Raw genomic sequence first — 27,741 nt, 5'->3', positions numbered from 1 at the left:
TGCATCTAAAACATGCCTGCATCTGTGTTCATTCGCTTTGGAGAATCAGAAACATTGTCCATTCATTACGACACTCCTTTATTGGAGGTCTCCCTAGTAGATCTCAAGCAACACTTTCACCTTGCAGATGAGGAGATTAGTCTACATCAAGAAATCGGAGTGGATGACATTGCCATAGTGCTTCCCTTGGTGGACTTGGAGGACGGTCAAAAAGGGTACAAGATCAATGGAAAACAACATTCAACCTTCAGAGTTGAGGTGATAAGAAGGAAAGATTCTCATAGTGACTTTCAAAATGCTGAAGTGAATAGTGTTATTTCACTTATAGAGAAGATGTCTTTGAATAGTTCTTTGCATGTTGCATTAACTTCTGTAGTTAGAGTTGAGAAGGTTGTTGAACTGCCTAAAACTTATGATGGGTATGTTGTCTTTGAACTCCCCCCTTTGCTTGATGGATCTCCAATGTCTGGAATGGAACAAAATGCCGATGGTCATGTATGGACAAAATATTCAACATGTTCACAAGACTTTTTCAATGGAATTGTAAGGATGAGTAGATGTTCTGGATACTTGAGATGCTGTAACATTCATTGTCCTTACCTTGAACGAATGGGAGTTCTGAAAAATACACAATGGAAGGGAAAGCTTAGGAAGCCACCTATGCCTGGTCCAATTGATCCAACCTTGGGATCAATTTTCTGCAAGCATTGTTTAGAAATCCCAGAGTGTGTTTATCAATGTAGTGCTATCATATATTATTACTTGCCTCATGAAAGAGCGAGGACGAAAAGATGTGCTGTGCATGTTGGGTTCCATGACCATCCTGTTGAGAAAGGAAAAAGTCGTGCAAAGGAATTGCAAGTGGATGATCTTGTTTCAATGCGTGCTAGGCTAAATGCAAATTCATCTTGCAAAAACATTGAGGTCTCAGTTACACAAGACCTTATGATGGATATGTTGCTTGCAAAGGAGGGGGTTGCTATGGAACCTCTAGATTACCAACAATTTGAAGAGGTTTTGGATACAATCACACCAATGACACAAAGGAGAAGGCTTCAGAGAATAGTGCAGAGTGCAAGATGTGATGCTAGAGGAGGAGATGGTGAAATGGATTCAATACTGGGTTTGAAAAAGAGATGCAGATATCCATATGTGCAAAGTATCTTGTTTCCTGGGCAGTTGCAAGATGAACAACAACCACATATTTTCAAAATGTCGACCATTGATCCAGGATCAGGGGTTGATTTGGTGAATTGAATGTGGCCAGGAGGTAGCCTTGGATCACAATGGGTGCATTTTGACCACGTCCATCAAGTAAAAGGATGGTCAACTATGGGTGCTCATGTGTATGACCCTTACATAAGGGAACTCTTAACAATAGCTATATGTGAATTCAAGGTGGAAGATACCAATGCACAAGTGCAATTCTGGAAGCTTTTGAATAATCAGATGGAGAATAATGGTTTTGAACCACCTCAATTTTGAGGATTCATGGCAGATGGAGTAGGAGCAAATTGGCTTACTATCCGCACAGTTTACAATGGTGGGCCTGAAAATGTAATGGAGGGTAAAGAAAGGACTTGTGGTTTTCACTGGGAGATGAGCATGGTTGAGCATACCAAAAGATGCATTAAGCCATAATTTTAGGAGGAGCATAAGGTTCTATGTAGGAAATGGAGGGAGGCAACGACAGCTGCTTCTGCAGATCAATGCAAGAAAACATTGACCTTGTATTGGTCTCCATTGCATGTGAAAGAGGGTGAGTTGCTAGCACTCCACACATGGTTGGCTTGGTGGGATGTTAGAGTCAACCAATGGGGGGGAATGTTTTTGCAGCAAGAGAAAAATTCTGGGTTTGTTCCTACAGTAAATCTTTCGGAGACAAAACACTCTAGCATGAGAGCAGCACATGGGTATGCAAGACACATAACATTGTACGAAGCTTGTGCTGCAGATCTTGCAATGAGTGTCCTTCAGAGTGCTCACTATAATGCCTTTTTGAATGGAAAACACTTGGGTACAGGTCCAAATTTGGATGTTCTATGACAAAGAATACTTGATGGTGGTGGATCTAGTAAAGGAGATAGAAATAGGCTTGTTGATTTGTCACACACTGTGATTGAAGAGGCTGGGTTACACTCTCCAGAGATGGATAGACTGATGACAGAACCGATAAGTATGAGAAGAAAGAGGAGTTCTACATGTTCAACTGTGGTCCATGCACTTGACAGTCATCGCCCTGAATACATCACTATCACTACAAAGAGAGTGATTGGAAAAAGACGACAACTTGATTTTTTAAATCCTACAAACTAGGTAGTTTGTAGAGAGGCAAACATTCATGATGCCAATTGGGCAATTAGGAGAACTGAAGCACATAGTGTTGTCACATGCTTTGGTTACTTGACAGAAAGTCGGAGACGGTGTGGGGCAATGATCAATGCGCTTGGTAGAAGTGCAAGCAATGGTGTGCCAGCGCCTTGCTTTAAGGGAAGAAGGCAACATTCCAATGGATTGACAGAACAATTTGTTTGGTTCTGTAATAGTACTGTGACCCATACATGGAAGGTGGATAATTCCATTCAAGGTGTTCCTGGAAACTCTCCAGGTGTGTGGAAGGTTGCATGTGGGACGTCAATTACTGTGGATGAGAGGGAGACCCTAGTAAGGGTAGGATTTGTATTTGAGACTGATGATGCTATTGGTGTCATGAGCTTCCCATCTTGTATGCAAAAAATCCATATGCCAAGCCATGTGCGCCCATCTCATCGTGATGGAAAGCTTGTATCATGGAGAACTAGGTTGAATAAAGAATTCAAAGAAAGGATAAGCAAGGCAGTTGCAGAGAATAGGGAGGTTGTAAGAGAGAGCACTATTATTCCAAATGAGGTGCATCTTTTCCACATTCATACATCAGGTTCAATTTCCAAGGGGTTAACATACTGTGTCTCAATTTCAGAATTCCCACGTTGTACGTGTCTTGATTTCACTCAAAGGGAGACAAGTAAAACTCCTTATATGCCTTGCAAGCACATATACTTTGTGTTCCTTATAGTGCTGGGATTGAGTGTTACAGTGCATCAATTTATGCATCAAGCAGCGTTGACTAAGATTGAGTTGTTTCAAGCACTGGCTGGAAAAAGAAATCCATCTTCCATAGACTAGATGATGTGAAAGACATTCTATTGTTCTTTGCTGAACATGCAAATTATAGAGGTAGGGATCCTTCTATGTTTTTGTAATCGAAGTAAGGATATACTTTTGCAAGCATTAGAGGCAAGATATGTCAGCCTTTAAGGTGAATAGTAGAAGATGCAATAGATGTAATGTGCTTTTTTGATCTACATGCCTTCCATTTTTTGGATCAGACGTTTGGAAGATGTACTTCTGCAAACATGGAAGGCATGATATGTACATGTAGAGTATGAGCACGTTTTGGCTATATTCTACCTGCTCCTATGTTGTTGTCTCTCCATAAGGATTTCAGTGTGAAAGTAAGGAGAGAAAGGTATTTAATATGATGTGTAGGCTACTCCTTTTCTTTGGATGGGTGTATGGAGAAAGATACCAAGTATGGGGAGAAAGGATATGTGTAGCCTGATATTTGTATTCATGATGCATGTATGGAATATGTAATCATATAAGCATGGCGAGCATGATATGTAATGTAAAACTTGTGTGCAATGTTAGTTCTTTTTCAAATCTCGTATTCAGTACCACTATGTGTTTGTTTGCCAAATTTATTGTAATGTAAATATATGAGAAGGAAGGAGATGTGCAATTCGAACAATGTGCCCTCTACTTAGTAGTCTTTGTTTTTGTGAATCATATATTTTATATACTATTGAATCTCTCTCCATAATGAGTCTAATGTGATAGCATGAGAAGGAAGGAGGGAAGCAATATCATTTTGGGACATGACTCCTCTCTCCAATGAAATTTGATTAATCATATAGTGGATCAAGGGCTGCTCGCTTGCCTGTTGTTTAATCACGCTTGCTTAATTGGGCTCGCTCGCTTTTCCTTGCTCGCTCTTTGGTAATCCTCCAAAACCAATGGATGTGGATAAGGCAAGACATGCTCTTTATCTGGGTATACTTGATTTAGCCAAAGAGCCCCAACATGTACATAGTACACTAACTCTAAAAGGAAGGTTGGAAAGTCTAAAGAACTGGAACTCATAGTCAATAACAACATTTTGATAAATGTTTGAGGATTTCTACAAGCCATGGTGAAGTTTCATACATCATACAACTATAGGAGAATGCAATGGTGAACTAAAGATCGTACTAAAGCTTGATGAAAGTGAGGTGTCCAAAGGTGAAAATTAGAAAGATCTAGTTTAACATTGATGAATATAATAGTGCACCTTCAAGTTGAGATTGATGATATAAGGTACTTTAGTATGTAATCAAAACAAGAGATTTGGTGCTTGGCTGCATTTAAGGTAATAAGGAAATTTGAATTTTGATTTGGTAATGGAAAAATGCTTAGAATATTTGAAAATAGAATGGAAGTTAGCTTCAAAAGTGCCAAAGGAGTCATATTTAGTGTTGAAGTAGTTCTTTGACCAAACCAATATTTCAAGTGTGTCGAAAGATGATAACAATGGTGAGATACTTGAAGTTGAGTGCTATGGATCCTACCATGTAGAATGACATGTAGCTGCTTACCTCAAGACTATTAAATTTTTGTTTAATGTGGCACATGGCAAAAATACAATCTCTCCTTGTCAATTATCATGGAAAAGAGAGTACCATTATAGGAAGATAAAATGAACCAAACAAAATGGGCTTTTGAACTTGCAAATATCAATCAAACTAAGGCACTAAATCGCAATGTTCCAAGAAAGATGCATCTTAGAGCCCAATTCTTGAAATTCCTCTTGAGAGAGTACATGTTTTATCCCTTCATACTATTGTCAAAATAATAGAAAAGCTAGTGCATCTATTAAAGGAAAGGATTAGAAGTCCTAACCCTAACCCTAAAGGGGTTTGTATATATTCATAATTTTCAACTAAATCTAGTGTACAATTAGTCAGTTGTGGTGTGCTCTCTAGATGTGACCTCTCTCCTAATATCCACTCTTCTCCTCTCATGTCTCCATATTTATTCATGGTATCAAAGCATCCTTGCCTTCCACTGAGGCATTATGATCGACGTGAGACAGTGCGAGAGATTGAGAGATCGAGAGTTCTTGAGTGTTCTTAGTTAGGATTCTCTTTCGCTGAGAGAATTTCCATTTGCTCAAAAGGATTATGTCTACAATTACATTCATGGAAGAGAGAGATTTCTATTGCGAGACCAATTGTGAGTATTAATGTGAGAGATTTCCATCATTGCACCTAAGATAAATTCTTCTCTTTAGGCATGGAGATATAGTTATTCTTCAATTTCTACCTTGAGTGAGAGAATGCTCAGAAGAGGTGCCACTCCATAGCCACCCGACAACCCTTCAAAAGTGCCCAATGACTTGATGGCCTAACTATCAAGCTGGACCTAAGTGACTGCTCTATCTCTAACAATGGCAAAAAGCACAGCTCAATGGGGCCTTGGACTGCATCAGATGGAGCAGTGACTCCTTCATGTAACTGCCAATAGCCACCACTGTGACCTACAATAACGTAAGGCTCTCCAAATGACCAAGCAGCTAAAACGACACGCAGTGCCATCTCTAGCCAGCGCTCTCTCATAGCACTTAGCCCTAAACACTGTATTAAAAAAATTTGGACTTAACTAAAGTCCAATTTCAAAATTGGACTAAAGAAAAGTCCAAAAATCCCAAATACATTCCCAATGCTTTTTTTAATGCAAACTTTAAAAACCAAAGTTTAATGAAAATACCAACTACTTGATGAGATTACCAACTACTACTTGAACATCAATAGATTGACCAATTCTCTTGCAAAGGTGGTATACATATATACTGTTTTGGTATAGAAATACACCCTTAAGTATAAAGTCAAATTAACAAACAATGGATGTAGCATTATAGAGCCATAAGATGAGAATTTGCCACTCAAAAACAAACTATACTAGAAATTCTAATATGATCTGCTCAGCCCCACTAAGCTTGTTGTAGAGAATACAAAATAAGATTATCAACTGAACTATTACAGACCACATAGGCCAAGATCACAAAGGTCGAGATATAATGCCACACAAGCTGAGACCACACAGGTCAAGATATGCCACATAGGTCAAGACCACAAACGTTGAGATAATTTCCACACAGGCCGAGACCATACAGGTCATGATGGACTGCAAAAAATAATAGGCTCATCACATAGATGAGCTATGAGGTTCTAAGGTGAAGTTGTGACACACAGCTGATACAAGAAGATCTATCAAGATATGGTGACACACGCCTTCTATACAGTAGCATGTCAGAAGCTAGTCGATATCTTATGAAGACTAGAAGATTTCATCATTAGTCTCTGTTGGAATACTGAAAGGAAAGAGTAGAGTGGACACAAAATCAGAATACTTGCTTATAGAATGAAGAAGAAAGAGGTCCTTAAGTAGGCACCTCATACAAGGTCACTGACATCACTGATGACCTCAAAGCTCCACAATCATCCCCTCAATCTGCTCCTAGATTCACTCAATCATCCTATGTGGCTTTTCCACCACCTAACTGTGCTTGTGGGCACCTAACTGTGCCTCTAGCACTCACACATAGAAACATAAGGTGTGCCTGAGGCATACACCTTGAGATATCCCAACAAACCCCCCCTCAAGGAAATGCCTCAGGCTATGTCAAGGATACATCTAGTCTCATAGTTTCTCATGCCATCTCATGGTGGTCAAGGATTAATCTATGGCTAGGTTCTCATGCTAGCAAGGGTTCCCTTGGGTGTAAGGTAAACAGAAAGGGATACAAACAGCAGACCTTCCAATGGTTATCTCCCCTACATGTACATGCACACAATGTCTGTAGGAGGTACCATGGAACAAAACATACACATGGCCTACATCATAAGGTGACCAGAGGTGTTTACAAAACACACAACACACAATAATTTATTTTCATTCATTTTGGAGGACTGTCCAGGCTGAGTACCTTGACATAAAAAGAGAGATCTGGAGCATACATAGAGATGATTTAAAATGCATAATCTTCATGGGATGCCTCATCTTGTGGAGGCAAATTCACTGTAAGTAGATTTGCATTTTCTGTCTTTGCTTTGTCTCTGCAAAACTTCTCACTATGGTTGTTTTTGCCACAGTGCTTGCATGGATTAACTTTGAAGCAGTCCTTTGAAAGGTGATTTGTCTTTCCACAGTGATTGCAAGGAGAATACTTGCCCTTCTGGAATTTCATAATATAAGCAGTGTCATTGCCTTTCCTTAACTCCATATGTCTTTCTTCTTCTTGGAGAGCTGAGATAATGCCTTCAAGGTTTGGATTGGGAAGATTCTTCAAAGTGCTTACAATGTGATCAAAACTTTCAGGCATACTCTTAAGTAGTACTGCCATAGCAGGGGTGATAGGAGAGTTGATAGAAGCTAACTGAGTCATAAGACTCCGCATATAGTTGACATGAGCAGCTAAAGTAGTATCACTTGCCATCTTTAATTCAAAGAAAGAGATTTTAAGTGATAGTTTAGATATGTGAGAGCTTGCACCAAAAATCAAATCTAGCTTCTGCCATGCTTCCGATGGAGACTCCAAGTCAGATATATGATGTATGTAATCATCACCCAAAGCTAAAGCAATTATACGATATGCTTTTTCTTCTCTTGCTGGATCCCTTGCCGGTCGTGTCGGAGCTGAAGATTCTCCAGCATTTGAGACTGTAGAAGAAGCGGTAGGAGTAGGTTTGACAAGTCCCCATAAGTTCTCCCGCATTAATGCAAATTTTACCTTCATTTGCCATGTATGGAAGCCCTTTCCATTGAACTTCTCAAGATTATATAAAGTAGCCATGAGAGGGTCTAACCCAGATATTGGGTAGTGTGCAGTGTCTAACTCTCTTACAAGGCAAAAAGAACTGAAATACTTCCAAAGTATAGGCACTTGATGTAGCAAATAGTAGTGACTAGTTTTCAAACAATGATGCTACTTTTTGCATGCTTCATAGAAGTGAATGAAATAAACACTTTCCAATCACAACCAGGTCTAGCAAGTCAAAACAAAACTGAAGCAACACTTGTAGTGAAGTTATTGAAAACTTCAAAAGACCAGAAATGCTAGATAGCATTTTATGTAGCATCATTTTCAAAAGTATGTCAAAACTGTCAAAACTAGAGAGCTGAACTTGGAGGGCTTGTAGCTCACTCTTCAAAGCAAGGAAAAGAGGGCTTTCTAAAGCAAAAGAAAGCTCATATACCAGAGAAGGTCCATCACAGAGGTTGGACGAAATGGTGCGCACTTTTGCCCGGGAGAGTTGCTACAGGCTGAAACTGACATGTCTTTTGGGTAGGCCTTTCGAATGTCATTCACCTTGTTACTTAGAAGTATAGGAATTTTGTACAAGATCCCATGTACCCCATGCTTGAGGGCATCACCTTAGGATAAGTTTTTGACCTAAAATGTTTTGAATGCATTGAATAAGTAACTTTTATGAAACTTCTGGATATGTCTTGAGGCTATACATTAACCTTTAACAAATTTCCTTTGGAATTTTATCAAGAGGGAGCATAAGTATATTGCTTTTCCCTAAGGGGACCCCATGATATTTTTTAAGCCTCCTCTTTATTTGGTTGATTGTAGCAAGGGAGTATCCTATAAAAAATTCTACTACAAAGGGACTCCCTTGTTGATTAATGTAGTTTATTGAACTTGCTTTCATTGATGGGAAAGTTTTAAATAAGGGAATGAAGTTCTCAAAGTTAGAGGTATGACGTATTTTGGAGGCAAAGAATTTTTAACCTCTTTCATTATTTGTTGCTCATAGGAACACTTTTGTTACATGGGATAATATATTTTTTACATGGGCACCAGTTTAGGTTTCTAAGTGCCCTCCTTGCTATTTATGGACTATGGTAACAAGGGCTTTGTCTTCTTAAGCAGAACTTGATAAGGATGATGATGGAGCATTAAATATTTTGAATTGATTTTTATATATACATGAAATTCCTCTAAATGGTGATCCATGGTGATTACATAAAGAAAAAATTTGGAAGATTTCTTTATAGTGGCATGGAAATATTGGAAAGAATTCTTTATGATGATTATTGGTAGGTTTTTATGGCATGGACTTATGCCTATAGCTTGTGGTCTCTTTGAAAATAAGTTTGAATCATTGCTACCATGTCCATATTGTGGACCAAAGAAGAGAGAGTTTATGCCATCAATAGACAAAGACATCCATTTTTGTGTTGAAGTTTGACCATTGGTGAATGATGAACATGAGAACGTGAAGTCTTGGGTTGCAAAAGTGGTGGACGTGAGCATGGATGACCAGGGGAGAGCCACAACATTTACAACAGTATAGTTTGAGCCACAGGGTAGGAAGGAGAACCAAGATAACAATATATTGTATACTAGTTGTTTGAAAAAGGAATGGGTCCCAATGGCATGAAGCAGTTTCAAAGCTTTCCACAGAGATAGTCATAGTATCCTCGAAATCAAGGACGAAGAAAACAAAAAAAGCACATGGGTTGTGATGAAGGAGCAAAAATAAAAATAACACAGCCAATCATTTTGCACATTATAGAGCTCTTAAAGATGCTTGCAAAGGAGAAAGTAGAAGGAGATAGCACAAATGAAGAATGCCCATGATAACACCATTCAAGATTGAAGGTGACGGTGGTCAGATGAGAGTGAATGAAGATGGCACCCAAGCGACAAGTAACGACGAATCGGACATTCAACAAAAAAATGTTAAGGTCACCCATTTGTAATTAACTCATTATAAAGGCAAAATTAAATTAGTAATGAGGCCATGACAGACTCCTTTGTACAAAGACCCATCTAGAGCAATATTTCTTGTAAACTTATGATAATGTAAAATTGCAAGCATAGCTATTGCTATTTTTAAGAGTAAAAAAGAGTCTTCAATGTCTCTTGTCTATATAAACCTTTTCATTTCTTGAATCTTCAAGAGTGTTATAGTTTATTGCATTGGATTTTAAGTGCACTGCATGGATTAAATTAATTCAATTCTTGATTTTGTGAGTGATTTTTCATGGATTTAAAATAATAACCCAAGGAATTTTTTAAACATGAATAAGATTCCTTCAAATAAGAAATACAAAATTAGGATTTAATAATAGTTTTTTAATTGTTAGTGTAACATTATAGAGAGATATTGTGAAACTTATTATGTGGAAATGCCAGTGCCTGAAAATAAAACCTTGATTCTCGAATGACATCTTCATTTTAGTAAACTTTCCATTTGGGAAGGATTTTTAGGGCTAGTCCAAATGTAGACTCTAGAGTCTTAAATTAATGAAATACGTGTGTTGAATGACTAACTGTACGCTAGATTTAGTTAAAAATATAGAACATATACAAATAATTTTAGGGTTAGGGTTAGGTTATCTAACCCATTCCTTTAAAGCACTCTATTGCGTTAGTCGTATCTAACACATGATGTTGTTCTCAACAAATAATTGTGAGGACATTGCAACTGTGAAGATATTATGGTTATCAAACAAACAACCAATTGTTTCTTTGTCTTCGACTAAAGCAAAATATAGAGCACTCACTACAGGTGCATGTGAGGCTATATGGCTCTTAGAAGACTATTGTTAGAAACAGATTACTTTGATCAATCAAAGCCAACAACAATATACTGTGATAACCAATCGGCTTAAGCATTGGCTAAGAATCTAGTATATCACTCCAGGACAAAGCACATTGATGTCATAGAGCACTTCATCAGAACTTGGTGACATCACACTACAGCATTGTGATAGCAAAGAGAATGTTGTAGACATATTTACCAAACCACTCAGTAAAGAGCTTTTCGAGAAACACCGACAAGCTCTTGGTTTGACGTAGAGGAAGGACATTCCCATTAAAGGGGTGTGACGGAATGTAATGCTCATTCCTTCTTCGATTGCCCACAATCATCATCTTAAGGGAAGGCCTACTTCATGATGTTGATCTTAAGGGAAGGTGTTGAGAGACCACGCTCAACATCATGTGATTACATGTGCATAGCACTAACACATATAGAGTACTGTAAAGGAAAGGGTTAGATGCCCCAACCCTAACCCTAGCCCTAAATGGGTTTGTATATATTCTACATTTTAAACTAAATCTAGTGTATAGTTAGTCATTTGTGGTGTGCTCTCTAGTTGTGCCCTCTCTCCTCATCTCCACTCTTCTCCGCTCCCCTCTTCGTATTTTGTCAACTTTGGTGGAATCTGTGCACTGTGAAAATGTTTGTCTTGATGCTACTTATAGTTCGCTAGATTGTGTTTGGATATTTAATCTTTCAATCAGGTGCATGAAGTAAAATAGTTTTGTGGATCTTAGCTAGTAGACTGTAGGGATGAGTCCTACAGATCCTTTGGGGTGTACAATACATTAGTGGGCAGTTATCCACATTCATTTGTGGTTTGAGATTTTGTTTTTGGGCCTAACATTAAGAATAGCAGAGTTCAAATTAGCATTCATTTGAAATGTTCTTAAGTGTGAGTTCTTTTGCTCAATCACTTCAACATGAATGCTTTGTTCTTAAAAGTATCTATCTTTTTAAGGAACCAAGTATCATTAGGATTCATGTGTAACATGTTGCCAAAGCTTTGGCTCATTTCTTTCGTAGGTGTCCTTACAATACACATGTCTTTTGGGTAGGCCTTTCGAATGTCATTCACCTTGTTATTTAGAAGTATAGAAATTTATACAAGATCCCATGTACCTTATGCTTGAGGGGATCACCTTAGGACAAGTTTTTGACCTAAAATGTTTTGAATGCATTGAATAAGTAACTTTTTGGAAACTTCTAGATATTTCTTGAGGCTATACATTGACCTTTAACGAATTTCCTTTGGAAATTTGTCAAGAGGGAGCATAAGTATATTGCTTTTCCCTAAGGGGACCCCATGATATTTTTTAAGCCTCCTCTTTATTTGGTTGATTGTAGCAAGGGAGTATCCTATAAAAAATTCTACTACAAAGGGACTCCCTTGTTGATTAATGCAGTTTATTGAACTTGCTTTCATTGATGGGAAAGTTTTAAATAAGGGGTTTTAAATAAGGGAATGAAGTTCTCAAAGTTAGAGGTATGACGTATTTTGGAGGCAAAGAATTTTTAACCTCTTTCATTATTTGTTGCTCATAGGAACACTTTTGTTACATGGGATAATCAAGTTGTTACATGGGCACCAGGTTTGGTTTCTAAGTGCCCTCCTTGCTATTTATGGACTATGGTAACAAGGGCTTTGTCTTCTTAAGCAGAACTTGATAAGGATGATGAGGGAGCATTAAATATTTTGAATTGATTTTGATATATACATGAAATTCCTCTAATTTTTTCTTTATTTAAATGGTGATCCATGGTGATTACATAAAGAAAAAATTTGGAAGATTTCTTTATAGTGGCATGGAAATATTGGAAAGAATTCTTTATGATGATTATTGGTAGATTTTTTATGGCATGGACTTGTGCCTATAGCTTGTGGTCTCTTTGAAAATGAGTTTGAATCATTGCTACCATGTCCATATTGTGGACCAAAGAAGAGAGAGTTTATGCCATCAATAGAAAAAGACATCCATTTTTGTGTTGAAGTTTGACCATTGGTGGATGATGAACATGAGAACATGAAGTCTTGGGTTGCAAAAGTGGTGGACGTGAGCATGGATGACCAGGGGAGAGCCACAACGTTTACAGCAGTATAGTTTGAGCCATAGGGTAGGAAGGAGAACCAAGATAACAATATATTGTATACTAGTTGTTTGAAAAAGGAATGGGTCCCGATGGCATGAAGCAGTTTCAAAGCTTTCCACAGAGACAGTCATAGTATCCTCGAAATCAAGGACGAAGAAAACAAAAAAAGCACATGGGGTGTGATGTAGGCCTTCAAACACCTCATGCATCCAGTGGTGGGAGTACGAATTGTAGTAATAGTGCGCTTCACCGTCGCCATCTCTAGCTTTGATAACCTCCACGGTGCATGAGGTAAAAAAACACGTCCATTTGGTCTCTCTTGTGGCCAAGCTTCACGCATCCTCCGTGTGGTACATAGATCCTCCCTTATGCCTACGGAATCTCGTGTCCCATTCAAATGCTCCCAAATGGTAGATGTCACATTCTTGAAGATATGCATGGGATCAAGCAAGTGATTGATCTTGAGGTGGGACCAATATGGTAAACAATAAAAGATGGAGTACCTAAACAAAATAAAGTGTTAGTGGGCAATCTTTATTTCCAGCCAATATAGCACACAATAGTTACAAACCCATACCGACTCATGCCAAGTGGTGGAGGAGTCATGGAACGGTCCCAAATTCTCATCCAATCTCCCATGGTGAGTGATTGTGGGAGGACTTCATTCCAAGGGGCAACATATCTAGGATGATCAGGTGGGAGAAATCGATGGTGATTCTCATAGATGACCTTATTCAATGTGTCTGCCCGTGAGGCAACTAGCGAAGGACCACAAACAAGACATGCATGGTAACCCGATGTAGTGAGACCTGAAGAATAGATACAATTAAGAGTTGAAGGTGGGTTTAGGGTGCCCTATCCTTTGCCTATTCATAATTAGAAGTGCAATACTTACCTGAACACTCACCATAGCCTGGAAAGTCATGCATCATCCACATCAAGACTGCTTTGCAGTTGAAGTCTTGTGATGAGGGAGGCCTGCTCACATCATGCACCTCGATACCTCTCCAAAGTATCTCTAGCTCATCAATCAAAGGATCCAAATAAACATCAGGGTTTTTGACTTTATGTTTCCCTGGAATTAGAAGGGACAGCATAACATGTCCTTTCTTAATAGCCATAGAGGGTGGAAGATTATAATTCACCAATATCACTGGCCATACACTGTAAGAGGTGCTTTTGAGACCAAATGGGTTCACACCGTCTATACCCAATCCAAGTCTCAAGCTCCTAGGTTCTTCCTTGAAGCTTGGCCATGTGTCTTCAATATGCTTCCATGCAGGAGAGTCCGCGGGAGTTCTCCACTTGCCATCAGTTAATCGATGGGAGGAATGCTATGACATGAGCTCTACAATAGATTTGCACTTGAACATATGTTGGATGCGAGGGATTATGGAAAAATGTCGTAGAACCTTACGAGGCACGTCCAAAGTTTTGAGATCTGCTCTATATCTTGCCTCTCCACAAGTAGGACACTCTCTTGCATCCTTATGTAGTCCACAAAACAAAACGCAATCGTTGACACATGCATGGATGCGCTTGTAATCTAATCCTCCAAGAGAGGTCACATGTTGCCTTGCCATATCTCTTGAGGTCGGTAATTTATTCTCCCTTGGAAGCATTTTACACAATAGCTTGCACGTGAAGACCATAAATGAGGAAAAGCATTCGAGTAATTGACCCACTAGCATAATTCACCATGTTTGCAAAATAGACTTTAAAGCTTACTTGAGTAATGCATTCAAACTTGCATTGCTCCATCCATAGATGGTTTGCAAGTTTAGTAACTCAAGGGAGGCACGTAGAACAGAGAATGTGCACCCCTCAAACAGTGGAGTCGATGTTGCAGTAAAAAGATCATCCTGCTCCATGCTATCATCCTTCCCTTGATGGACATATAAATCCCGCACCATATCATCAAACACCTCCTCCTCCACGGCTTCATGAGGTAATGGTGGAGGGCTACTATCACCATCACTCCATGCATCCGCAACGGTCCCTCCTGAAGATCCCACCTCATATCGTCAATGCTTCGCCTCCTCACGGCAAGCATAGGGCAACATATGCGGGTGTGGCACTACATCTTGTATCAAATTAAAACGGGATCATAACTCAAACATATGAACACCCATAGGTATCTCAATCAACCTTAACTTACAAACCCTTACCATGTTTACAGTCGCATCCCATTCTCCATACTTTGAGATGTGATTGAGTGTAATCCTGTGTGCACGATACATGTTTCCTCGGCATCGATCACACATACATTTGATTTTTTGCTCCAACTACATTTCACGATGGTGGATATGGAGGGATTCATCCTCACTGGAGCTACTTGTTGAAGATGAAGACATCCTACAAACAAACAACCCAAAAAAATTTGCTTTTCTTCAAATATTTAATTTTAAAATCTGTGGCGCATGTAAAGGCATGTCTAAAACTGCATTTATCTGTTCTATGGTGCGCGTCTATAAGCGCTTCTAAAACTGCATCTGTTTGTTCTGTGGTGCGCATCTACAAGCGCGTCTAAAACCATGTCTGATCTGTGTATTTAGATGCGCCTATAGACGCGGCTTTTAAATATGCTTTTAGCGCGCTCGCTTTGCTTTTCTTCACATTACTTATACTTCGCGCAGCTTGCTTGCTTTGCTATTAGCAGATCCACACTTTTGATGCTTAAGAGGAAGGCACCCACACTTACTTCCAAGCTTACACTTAAGAGGAAGGCAACCACACTTACTTCCAAGCTTAAAGGAGAAGAGGGCAAACAAGGAAGAGAAGCAACTTTGAAAAAGGAGAAGAACCTTCCATACCTCTATCCAAGGTAAGTCTTTTTGCAGTTGATCTTTTTTGGAAGTTTGCTCTCTTTGGATTTGTGCTTTCTCATATCCAAAAAATGCATGATTTGGGTATCAGTGTTATGTTTTTGTGTCGGGCGCATGTCCTTTTTTACTTTTAGAAAAGTCCATCTATCGGAGCACGTCTATAGGCGCGTCTCAGAGCACATCTAAAACCGCATCTATAGGTGCGTTTAGATGAGCATCTAGCCTACTTGCAAACACAGACAGCCGCATCTATAGATGTGCTGTTATACGTGAAAATAGATGCGTTTGTCAGACGCGTCTATAGACGCGCTCTGACAGTAATCCTCTCTTCCCTTCCCCTTTCTTCTCAGCTCATCAATAATCGTCTTTTTTTCTTTTTTCCAGTTCATCATGTGGCCAGGAAGTGCTTCGGGGTCACCTGATCTCCGGGAGTCTATTTTTAGGGACTTATATAACCTTTTAGGGCACCCTCCTAGTCCTGCGAAGTTATATGGGTATATGACGGGTACTCTAAACACCCCCCAGGAGTCGGCACTACAGACTCCAAACCACCCCACACTAGCTGAGATTACCCCAGTGGAGTCAGCATAGCCCAGCTGGCTACACAGCGCGGGCCCATCTCCCATGCCGTCTTATGCCCCTTCCCCCATGCCGTCTTATGCCCCTTTCGCCATGCCGTCTTATGCCTCTTCCCCCATGTCGTCAGGAGGTCCTTCTGTCTCGCAGAGTTATTGGCGTACTCCTGTGCAGTCGAGACTCGATTCTCTAGCTACGAGTGGTCCACATAGTCCCGTGCAGTCTCCAGCTACGAGTGGCCAGCATACTAGCTCGACACGACACGGTAGCAGGCGTAGTAGCAAGGAGAGCGGTGGGGGATGCATGGCACAGTGCTTTGGGAGGGGTGGCAGTGGGGACAATGATGATTCAGATGATTTAGACGTGCCTCCGAGTGATGGTACGATATTCTATGACATCACTCAGACAGGAGGCATCTTGATGGATGCACGGGGGAAGGACATCATGGCCTTCATGTGCTCTGTAATTGCTAACAATTACAGAGATTGCTTTATCCACTACAAAGACCAGCCAAAGAGGTTGGCTGATGAGACCCTCGCTGCTGTTCGCTCTAGATATCCTAACCCCCCCAATCACCAGCTCATAGATAAATGGGCCAAGTCAAAGATTGTTACGATACTTAGCAATAAAAGATCTTCGCTTAAGAGGCAGGCACTAGCGGAGCTTGCCAAGCTCGAGGGAGGTCAACCACCAAGGGGCCCACCCCACACCACTCACAAGCATGAGTGGAAGAAAGCAATGAAGTCAGCGAGGGAGGACCCCAGTCTGTAGCATGTGGAGGCATGAAGGATCTTGATGGAGCAATATGGAAGCATGCATTTTGGAGCAGGGGGTGTTGATTCATGGGAGGCCCAATTTGTAAGTATCGATCTCAAATTATATTGCGTATGTAGTTTATTAGGAGGTTGTTTCTTTGTACTAATCCCTCCGCAAATTGTGTCGTCTTGCAGCTTGATATCGTGGGTAGATACCCTACTCCTATCAAGACAGCCTACCACTGCCACCATCACAGAGGAGATACATGGAGGCACTTCTATCATGACTGGTTGATTACTGAGGAGCAGTATATCCAAGCTACTGGAGCGGCCCCCGAGGTATTTGAAAGTAATTAAATAATGTCAATATTATAAGTAAAGATTTGCTTTTTCATATATTGATATATGTTGTCCGTTGTTTACAGGTTCCTGCACAAGACGACGAGGAAGAAGATGAGGAAGGAGGCGGAGAAGGGAGCATGGAAGGGAGCAAGGATTAGTCATAGAAGTAGTGCTAGCTACTCTTTTTTGTACTTAAAGCCACTGGCTTGGCTTCGTGCCTCTTGTATATACACTCCTCTTATTTTTTGTACTTGAAGCCACACGACGTGGCTTAGCTTCGTGCTATATGTACATACAAGCACTTTTTGAGATTTCAATTTTATTGTGTTTTGGAGTTGTAATGTTTTATTTGGAATTGTAATTAAAATGCGGTTGGCTGTAAGAATTGAATTACACAATGTGGAAATGGGATTCTTGAAAATATATAGCATACACAACATACACATCATTCTGTAAATTTAAAAGAAAATATTATAAAGCGTGTCTATCAGTGCGTCTATAAACGCATCTATATACACGTCTGTCTGTTCGAGAAGCGTCTATTTGCGTGTCTATAAATGCATTTATAAGACCATTTAAAAACGCGTCTATACATGCGTTTAATGATGCGCCTGTTTGTTTTTTAAATTTTTAAGCAGAGCATTTATTTACGCGTATAGACATGCGTGTGTCTGCTATATAGATGCGCTGTTAGATGCGGGTCTCTAGACGCAAAAATAGACACGCAAATAGACACGCCCGTAAGTTTTTTTTAAAGTTCAGTAAACGCGCCTGTGTGCGCGTCTGTAGGTGCTTTGTCTTGTTGTGAATCTTCTTCCGGCACTCATTCTGCTTGTGCCCTACCTTGTTGCAATAGAAGCACTTAATCTTCTTCTTTCTCTTTTTATTATCAGAAGAAGATGGGTTACCAGAGTCCTTACCCTTACCTTTCTTTGATCCAGTCGAGAAAGCCGAATCTTCTCCAGTCCTCATCTTTTGACGCATCTCCTCTTCTAGAAGCATTGCACTAAAGCGGATTTCTATTTTGTGTATTCAGTGCCGTAACAAGATCGTCGTACTTTGGTGGGAGAATCTGTATGCACCTTCATGCTAGATTCTCGTTGGTGATGGTGATGCCAATCGCAGTCATCTAATCGCGCAGATTCTTCACCCTAGTGATGAACGTCTCTGTCGTTTCAGATTCAGACAGTTTCTCATTTGCGAGTTGAGTCTCCAGATTCTGAATCCGCGTTTGATTCGTGGTCTCGTACTGATTTTTCAAGACCGTCCATGCCTCCTCTGCATGGTCTTCATCTTGAACTTCCAGAGTGGATAGTTTGTGCCGTCCAACTTTCTGCTTTCGCCGAACGGTGGGATTCGCAGTCTTGCGGGCTGGGCCATCTCTCACAATCTGCTGGAATAGAAACACACTACCAAATCTTCTTGCTAGAGCCCAAGCTCTGATACCATGTAAGAAAACAATACATCTATGCTCAACATATAACAGGATCTCGTATGCAAGAGAGAAAAGCAGATAGTATGGAGAATAAAAAATATGATTACTATAAAACTGATACAATAGATGGCGTTGCCTCCCAGCCGTGTGCTCTTGTGTGAGAAGCTTCGATGGCGTGCTGGAAACAGTAGAAGACGGAGGCTGGATGCTAAGGAATCAGGGTTGCTATAGCCAGTGATGATAGTGGGCTTCACGGGCTTGCTCTTATATAGCCACCAGTCGTAGTCGGTTAGACTCAATTGGGAGATCGACCCAGTCCACCCAAAATGGCCGACTGGAGGTCGGTCCCAAAATAGGCCACCGAACACACGTTAGAACCATGGCATAGAATAGAGCAACTATATTACGGTCTTCGTTCGGCCTAGAGCCATCTGGGATCATCTGGGGCTCCAAACGGGCCCCGCAACCTGAGAGTGGGCTGCCCTAGAAAATGCTCCATCTACCCTCAGTGCAGTCAGTCATGGGATGCCTTCCTACGCTTTCATGTAGCCTAGTGGGCAGTGTGCCAACTCTATCTGAAGCCCTCCAGCCATTAGGCCACACATGGCCCCCATTTGGTGTCCAAACCAGGACCTACCGGATAACCGAGCTACTCAAATGCCTTCTCCTCATATGGGGAGCTTACAAGTAGAGTTAGCTAGTTCTCGCATAGTTACATGAGAGTGGAGCATTGATATCTAACACCTCCCTCAATGTCCACCCGCAAGTGAACTTACTTTTTTGGCCCAATGCCAAATCGATGAAGATGCCTCTCTAGCAAGTCTCTTCCAAGAGCCTTCGTGAAGATGTCTGCAGCATTCTCTATAGTCGGACAGTACACCAAGTCGAGCTCTCCATCCATGATGAGCTCGTGTACAAAGTGATATTGAATCTCAATGTGTTTTGTGCGAGCGTGGAACACAGGGTTCTTTGCAATTGCCATGCAACTCTGATTGTCACAGGATTTCTATTAGGTCATCAGTGAAAACAAGGGTTTAGCGCTTCAGCACTTGTGGTTTTATGCTACTTTTGCAAAAGTAAAAGCCAATGATGCTTCACATATATTAAGCTAGTTTTTATTTAGTGCATCCTTTACTGACCAGTTTCTTATTTAGTTCATTGCTTGCTGAGTCTTTGTGTAAGTGCTTTGCTACTCAACATTCATAGAACGTCCTTCAACCAAAGAGCTCTGATACCATGTTGAGAGGAAGAGAAAGAGGAGAGAGACAGACACAAGAGTTGTGTTGAGAGGAGGAGAAAGAGGAGAGAGACCGACACAAGAGTTGCTCCCAAGAAAGTGATTCTATTCATAGATCATAGGCATATATATAGTTGAGGACTAGGCTGAGTTAGGGCAAGCTATATATAGCTCTAACATTTATCATATTTGACAATTGGATCATCATTTTTATCGCATCATTTACTTATACAAACAATATTTAAACATTACTTATCGCATCATTTATCATGCCATTTTAAATATACAAACTTGAACAATGGAGTGGATCTATACCTGGATGATATATAAAAATAACAATGTTACAAGTATTCATGATCGGTCACTCATGTTACATCTCGTCCAAGAAAGACTCAGTCATTTGCTGGTCTAAGTTCTTGGTTTGGACTAAGCTGAATACCACATCTTGGAGCAATGTCAAAAACCCCACAAACATCTATAGTACTTAGACGTCTATTTGGTTCAGCTGACTTTCCTTGAACTGCAAATCGTTGTAGAGACCCGATTCGAGCTTCTGCGGGTCTCGTTCTTGGCGATGGTGCACAAATGTCCAAGGTCTTCAAAATGTGATGAGACATGGCGTACACATATTGTGCAACATTGAAAGGTGGGGGATTGGTGTAGAGGCACTCTGGAGCAATGTGACGAAATCTAGCAATGGAACTCAGCATAATGTTGGGGCTGTCACTAAGTAATGTGGGATAGTGCTTCCTAATGTTGCATGGGGTCATCATTTTCAAATCACAAATGCCCAGATACACTTCCTCAGATGACTTCGAGAAGTGTAGCATAATGTTTTACGCATGCAAATCATTATGCAGGACATTGTGTTGGTGCATGTAATGAATAGTGCGAACTAGTGTACTTAAAATATCAAATACATGCTGATGGACTTGTGGAGCTCTAGCAGGCATTTTTGCATCATCTCTGTGAAACACTGGAAATGATCGCTTTTCGTCATGTTTGAGGTAGGACTAGACCTATTGCTCAGATGATGCCTAGATGTATGACATCACCCAACCATATGGCTTCTTCCAATGCTCTGGCCTTCAATGCATCAGTGGGCATAGAAACCCTCAGCATCTTACATGCATAAATCTTGTGCGGATCAAAGGGAGTGACAAGAATATTGCATATGTTGACTTTTCCTTTCGTGCCTGTGCCCACAGCTGCACTAGGCGTGAATCGGATGTCTCATCACTGAAGCCGTATGGGCCACATGTCTTGGCACTGCTACATGATCACGCAAGCCATGTGATGTGCGTGGTGCTTGTGCAAGTGAGAATGAAGGAGATGGGAATTAGACTTGTGCAGATAGATTGTGCATTCTTGGTGCGGGCGAGTATGCAAGAGATGGAAACTGGCCTGCACGTGTGGTAGGAGGCATAAATGGAGGCACAAATGGAGAAGCAAAAGATGTGGTGAAATGTGGTCGTGCATGTGGTGGGAGATGTGGACCGGGAGGAGGAGCTTCTTCTGGGTATGGAAGATCTTGGAAAAAAGGGATACGGGGAAAGACATGTTGTGGTCGATGCACTGGTGCATACATGTGGCATGGTTGCAATGGTGCTTGCGATTGCATTGGGTGGAATGCGGCATGTGACTGGGGACATGGGTGCATTAGTGCTTGTCATTGCGGTGGATGCAATGCGGCATGTGACTGGGGGAGTGGGTGCATAGGTGCTTGTGGTTGCTGCTGTGCTTGGGGGTGTGGGTGCACTGATGGAAGGGAGGTCGAGGCAACTCCTTTGCCTTTGTACCCTCGCCATGCATTCTTGATGTACGCGACCTTGGCATCTACAATAGGACCCTCCCACTTTGTGTCACAGGAGTTTATGTCTCGATCTATTTGACTGAGGCATCATCGACCCTCCATCGTTAAGTGGTGCAAATACTGGTCTATAGACTCTACTGTGAAAACATCTGGAAATTGGTCTCGCAAGGTCCTCCCTCGATGCTCTGCCATTGTTCTCACCAAATTCTGTACACCGCTTTCACCATTTTGGAAAGCTGTCTCAATGATGTCGCGATCGACATTCATTAAGAAGTGTACATTCTCATTTTTCAGCACCTTCCTCTGAATCTTAGTGAGATTAGGTTGCTGACACTTCCTCTTCTCACTTGTGTGAGCCATCTCATATGCAGTAAGCTACAACACAGAATTCAAAAAAGAATTTAGTGCTAGGTGCAATAAGAAACTCATTAAGCCATAATAATTAACAATGCAAGCAGTCTAAGAAATTACCTAGATATAACCTCTCAACTCAAGCTCACATCATGTAACAGACTACAAAAGATCAAAATAAAAAAAATAAGCGTGTAACTTGCACAAAAAGTGACCTAGGTATAACCTAATCATGGACTTCACCATCTAACACTAGGCTTCAACTACAACACACAACTATCAAGGGACAGTTGAGTGCTAGACTAAGTGTCTAAGAGCACATCGCATGATATCTAACTTAGATTGCAACACACAACTATCAAGGGACAATTGAGTGCCAGACTAAGTGTCTAAGAGCACGTCCCATGATATCTAACTTAGACTGCAACACACAACTATCAAGGGACAGTTGAGTGCTAGACTAAGTGTATAAGAGCACGTCGCATGATATCTAACTTATACTGCAACACACAACTATCAAGGGATAGTTGAGTGCTGGGCTAAGTGCTTGAAAATATCTCTAAACTTAGACTGTAGCACACAACTCTCAAGGGAGAGATGAGTGCCAGAATAAGCATCTATGAAAACATCACTAAGCTTGGACTGCAATACACAACTCTCTTAAGAGAGATGAGTGCGAGCCCAAGAGTTCCTACAAACAAACATTTTTATACAAACTGAGACTGCAACACACAACTCTCTTAAGAGAGATGAGTGCCACCCTAAGGTAAAAAATAATTATTTATATTATAATTGAAATTGCAACACACTACAAAAACAATCTGCAACACACAACTCTTGCAAGAAAGATGAGTGCGAGCCTGTGTACACACTTAAATACAACACAAAATAAATATTAAACAATTTAAGAAGATTGCAACACACAACTCTCCTAAGAGAGACGAGTGCCAGTCCTAAACAAAACAAAACAAAAGAAACATTAATTACTAACGCTAGCAAGGGTGCAATAAGGTACATATGAAGAGAGCTGGTAGGTATGGAAGCAAGTAGGAGGTATCAGGTAGGCAAGCAAGAGGTGGTAGGGCTAGGAAGCAAGTGGTAATCGGTGTCAGAAAGAGGCCCGTGCCTTGTAGTGGAGGAAGAACAAAAGGACAACAAAGAAATAAATAAATAATAGAAGGAGGACGAAAAGAAAAACAATAATGGAAGATTATGCATGCAATCGTTACTACTTTGTTATCTATTTTAAATGAAGGGGTGAGTGCTTTTTCATGGATGTTGATTATTTTAACTTATTAGATTTATTATTACATTTAGGTAAAACCAAGATATGATTTTAATCTCCTTTCTTTTCAATTATTAGTGCAAAATTACTGTGTGAGTAAAACAACTTTCTATGTGGAATGGACCATGCTAGAAAGTGAACTTCTGATTTGGGAATGATCACTTTAGAAAGTAAGTTTTTTTTTTGGGGAATGATTTTTGAGCAAAGTTCAAATACAAAAAAACAATCCAAAAATAATGAAATGTGTGTTTATTTGTAATGTATTTAGTAATGACTCCTTACGCTTCTCACCTTACACCCACGAAAATACAATATAACTAGAGCACGATGATCAATATAACAAGAAACATGTTACAAATGCTAACATGCGACATTCTAAGTCAAATGCTAACATTTGACATTCTAAGGCAAATGCTAACATGTGACATTCTAAGACAAGTGCTAACGTTTCACATTAAAAGTGAAGTGACCAAAGGACACATGCAATATATTCTATTTATATAGGGAAATGAATCCTCAATCTTGGAATTCCCAATTACTCAAAGTAATTCCACCACAGAACCCCAACGTTATGACATATAAAAAAACATAGCTCAATAACATTTTTCCTAATACCACATAACCTCAAAAGAGACTCTACAACCAAAATCATATTAAAAAATAGCAAATGCATTTTTACATCAATGTCAAAAGCAGGCTCTCGATGTGTAGGAGACATGTGCCTTGTGATGTCCCTTAATTGCTTGATTGGATTATGTGACAATGAGGCAACCTTTGCAAGCACTTTAATTATGCATCGTGCATGTGGTTCGGACTGATGATTGGGAATTGAAAACGAGGCCTATTAGCCACACATCAACATCACAAAAGGCTTGTTCATCTAGTTGTAGTTTAATGAGTCCAAGTGATGACACACACTTCTATGGATGTACATAACCATCTTCCCCCATGATACTTTTCGTTTTTGTCACCATTATTTTTCAACCCCCTCACGCGTTTTGGAGTCATGTTTTTTGTAATCTTTGGCTAGAGGAACACAATATTGGGACGGCAAAATAAGAAAACCAGATGTGGAGGACCTGCCAGGGAATCAAATTACCTTGAGTGGATTGAGCAGGCATGACTCGATAATAAAACTCTTTTGTGAGGACTCAAAGCAGGGCATCGGGGGGGACTCCCAAGCGTTAAAACTTCATGCAAGAGAAGGTTATAAAACCCTAATATTATATGATGATTCAAGGTTGTATATATATATATATTTTCAAGGTTCTAAGCCCTAATATTATATGCCCAGTCAAATCTGTATGTTTTATTTGATTCGCAGGCTCCATAGCCGCCCATCTCAGCCAGCTTACATCAACACGTTACTCTTTTCACCTCGTACGTCATCACTTGGCTGTCTCCTCCTTGTCCTAGTAAATTTCCCCAGCGCATTGATCTGTCGTGACATCGTCGATCTAAGTCCGTCTTCCATACTAGACACAGCCTAGACTCCACCTCTTTCCAATCCCGGTAGCCTCCCCTTGCATATCCGACATAGTGTTATTCTCCCAACAGTTCCATCTGTACTTTTCACTATGATTCTTCTCCCCTGTCCCCGTTTCCCTTCCTCGCCGATCCTCTTTTTCCTGCTCTTCTCCTTCGTCATCTTTCGCCGTACCTCTGCCGAGGATCGCTACTTCAACTTTACGGTCAGCTAACAAGCCAAAAGCCCGCGTCATACTGGCAAAGTGCGCCTTCTTATGGGCGCTGTACTGTTCCTTATGGTGCACTATTAATACGTTCTTTCATTGTTCTCACAGATACAATACGCGAATGTTAGCCGGCTGTGCCACACAAAATCCCTTGTATCTGTCAATGGAGAGTTCCCCGGTCCAACAAATTACGTGACGGAAGGAGACAGAGTCATTGTGAACGTTACGAACCTTGTATCGTACAACGTAACCATTCACTGGTACGCTAAAGAAAGAGCTATCTGCTGGTTTTAACCTCCTACCCTGCATTTTGCAATATGCTGTAAGAGTGGGTTCTGATCCGTATTTCTTATTAACCTTTATCCTCTGCTGACATTTGTGAAATTTTCCCTTCAGGCATGGAGTCCGTCAGCTACTCTCTGCTTGGGCAGATGGGCCGGCCTATGTAACCCAATGCCCCATTCAGACAAACAGATCTTACGTTCACAGATTCCAAATCATTGGACAAAGAGGAACCCTTTTTTGGCATGCGCATTTCAGCTGGTTAAGGGCCACAGTTTATGGAGCCTTTATCATACTTAAGAAAAACAAGACACCCTACCCATTCCGCGAACCTCACCAAGATCTGCCTCCCGTCCTTCTCGGTAAGAAATATCTTTTTGTAGGAGCAAGGTGTAGCTGATAAAGAATCTTTTGGAGCAATACACTGATTTGCTTAACTATAAAACCCCTCAGGTGAGTGGTGGAATGCAAATGTGGAAGACGTTATTACGCAGGCACTCTCTTCGGGTCAGGCAGGATACAGCCGCTCCGATGCCATTACTATCAATGGGCAACCTGGTGATTTGTACAATTGTTCATCCAACGGTAATGACAAATCAGGCTCTTGCTCTAGAGCTTCGCTGAAGCTTCGGTGGACATTAATATTTAGGCTCCTATTATATGCGCAGGGACAGTCGTTTACAACGTCACGCAAGGAGAGACTGTGCTTTTGCGGATAATCAACGCGGCGGTGAACTTCCATATGTTCTTTGCTGTGGCAAATCACAGCCTGACAGTGGTAGAGGCTGATGCAGAGTATACAGATCCTTTCATAACTGATGTTATCCTTCTTGCTCCCGGGCAGACTACAAATGTCTTATTGACGGCCAACAATTCTGTTGGACAATACTACATTGCAGCTTCCATCTATTCCATGCCAAACTATACACTCGTCCCGTATCCAGGGCTAGCCACGACGGCTATCCTCAGCTACAACGGTGCCACTCCTTCCTCGAACTTGAGTTTGCCTACCTTTCCGGCAGCCAATGATACTGCTTTCCAAGCCAATTTCACCCAGAGCCTAAGGGGAAGAAACTACTCTGAGGGTTATTATTACTACGATCTACCGAAGATGGTTGATGTGGATGTTCTGCACACTGTCGGTTACGCCTTGCAGCCTTGCCCTGCGGGAATAACGTGTCAAGGTCCCAACGATACCCTCATCAGATCGTCCATAAGCAATATTACTTTTGTCACGCCAAACGTCTCGTTGATTCAGGTAAGGCATCAAAAACGTTTCCAGTTTTAAAATACGAAATTTCGAAAGCGAGCGCCCCGTTCCTTGAATGCGCCACGACATGGGATCACGCTTACGCCAAAGTACCACATCTGTGTGATGCCTTGTTTCAGGCGTACTTCAACAATATTAGCGGCATATATACAACAGATTTCCCAGACGTTCCTCTCTTCCAATACAACTACACTGCCGTGAATCCTGCGGACAAGTTTTCAACGCTGGGTACTAGTGTGAGGGTCCTTCCATTCAACTCCAGTGTACAAATAGTTTGGCAGGACACCGCAACCTTGTTTTTCGAAACACATCCGATCCACCTTCACGGGCAGAGCTTCTACGTCGTGGGCACCGGAAACGGTACCTTTAATCCAAGCACTGATCCCGCAGGCTTCAATTTGGTGAATCCTGTGTCAAGGAATACAGTTTCGGTTCCACCGGGAGGCTGGGCGGCTGTTCGTTTCCGTGCGGTCAATCCAGGTAGGGGACCTTTGCGTTCCGACTAAGCCGTATATTAACATCAAATGCAGATGGATGTCCATGGATGTCCACAAGTACTGACAAATGGGAGGCGTGGATTGTTTGTAGGGGTGTGGTTTGTCCACTGCCATTTCGACATACACCAGGCCTGGGGGATGAATATGGCATTTATCACCCTGAATGGTGTGTTGGAGTCGCAGACATTACCGCCACCACCTGCAGATCTTCCGGCTTGCTAGTCGAAAACTCCAATCTTGTTTGGAGCCCTAGCTTTATGGGTCTTTCTATTCTTTAGCTTTATGGGTCTTTCTATTCTTAACAAATTGAATTTATTCAAGAGGCTTGCCCTGTCAAACTGAGAAAGGGGGAGAAAATGATGGCCAAATTTTTGAAACTACTAAAATTGGATTTTCGCTTCTTAGAGAAATGACCATCACTTAAGGCATAGCCCAGGGGCAGGCCAAAAAGTTTTCCCATCTAAGGTGATGACATGCAACATTTACTGCTCTCATTAAGGAAGCCGGTACGAGATCGACCCGACTCTTTGGATCAACGTCCTTGAAAGAATAAGAATGGTGAAAGATTCTCGTTAAGAGCTTTCAAGTAAGTCG

At 41.0% G+C, this 27,741-nt stretch overlaps 1 protein-coding gene across 1 annotated transcript; it reads left to right on the top strand.

Annotated features, from left to right (window-relative positions):
* Positions 1 to 24,978: 24,978 nt before the first annotated feature.
* LOC147890879 (laccase-4-like) lies at positions 24,979 to 27,369 on the top strand. Its single transcript, XM_087389329.1, has 7 exons — positions 24,979 to 25,095; positions 25,207 to 25,358; positions 25,495 to 25,742; positions 25,834 to 25,965; positions 26,049 to 26,638; positions 26,770 to 27,130; positions 27,239 to 27,369. Exons 1-7 carry the CDS (start codon positions 24,982 to 24,984, stop codon positions 27,367 to 27,369), a joined length of 1,728 nt encoding a protein of 575 aa, XP_087245455.1. The 5' UTR covers positions 24,979 to 24,981.
* Positions 27,370 to 27,741: the final 372 nt, after the last annotated feature.

This window comes from Dipteris shenzhenensis, chromosome 18 (genome assembly GCF_047967505.1).
Source record: "Dipteris shenzhenensis isolate YYH24624 ecotype China chromosome 18, Dip_SZ_1.0, whole genome shotgun sequence".
Taxonomy (NCBI): Eukaryota; Viridiplantae; Streptophyta; class Polypodiopsida; order Gleicheniales; family Dipteridaceae; genus Dipteris; species Dipteris shenzhenensis.
The sequence above is the reverse complement of the archived record's forward strand: the minus strand, read 5'-3'. Positions and strand labels throughout refer to the sequence as shown.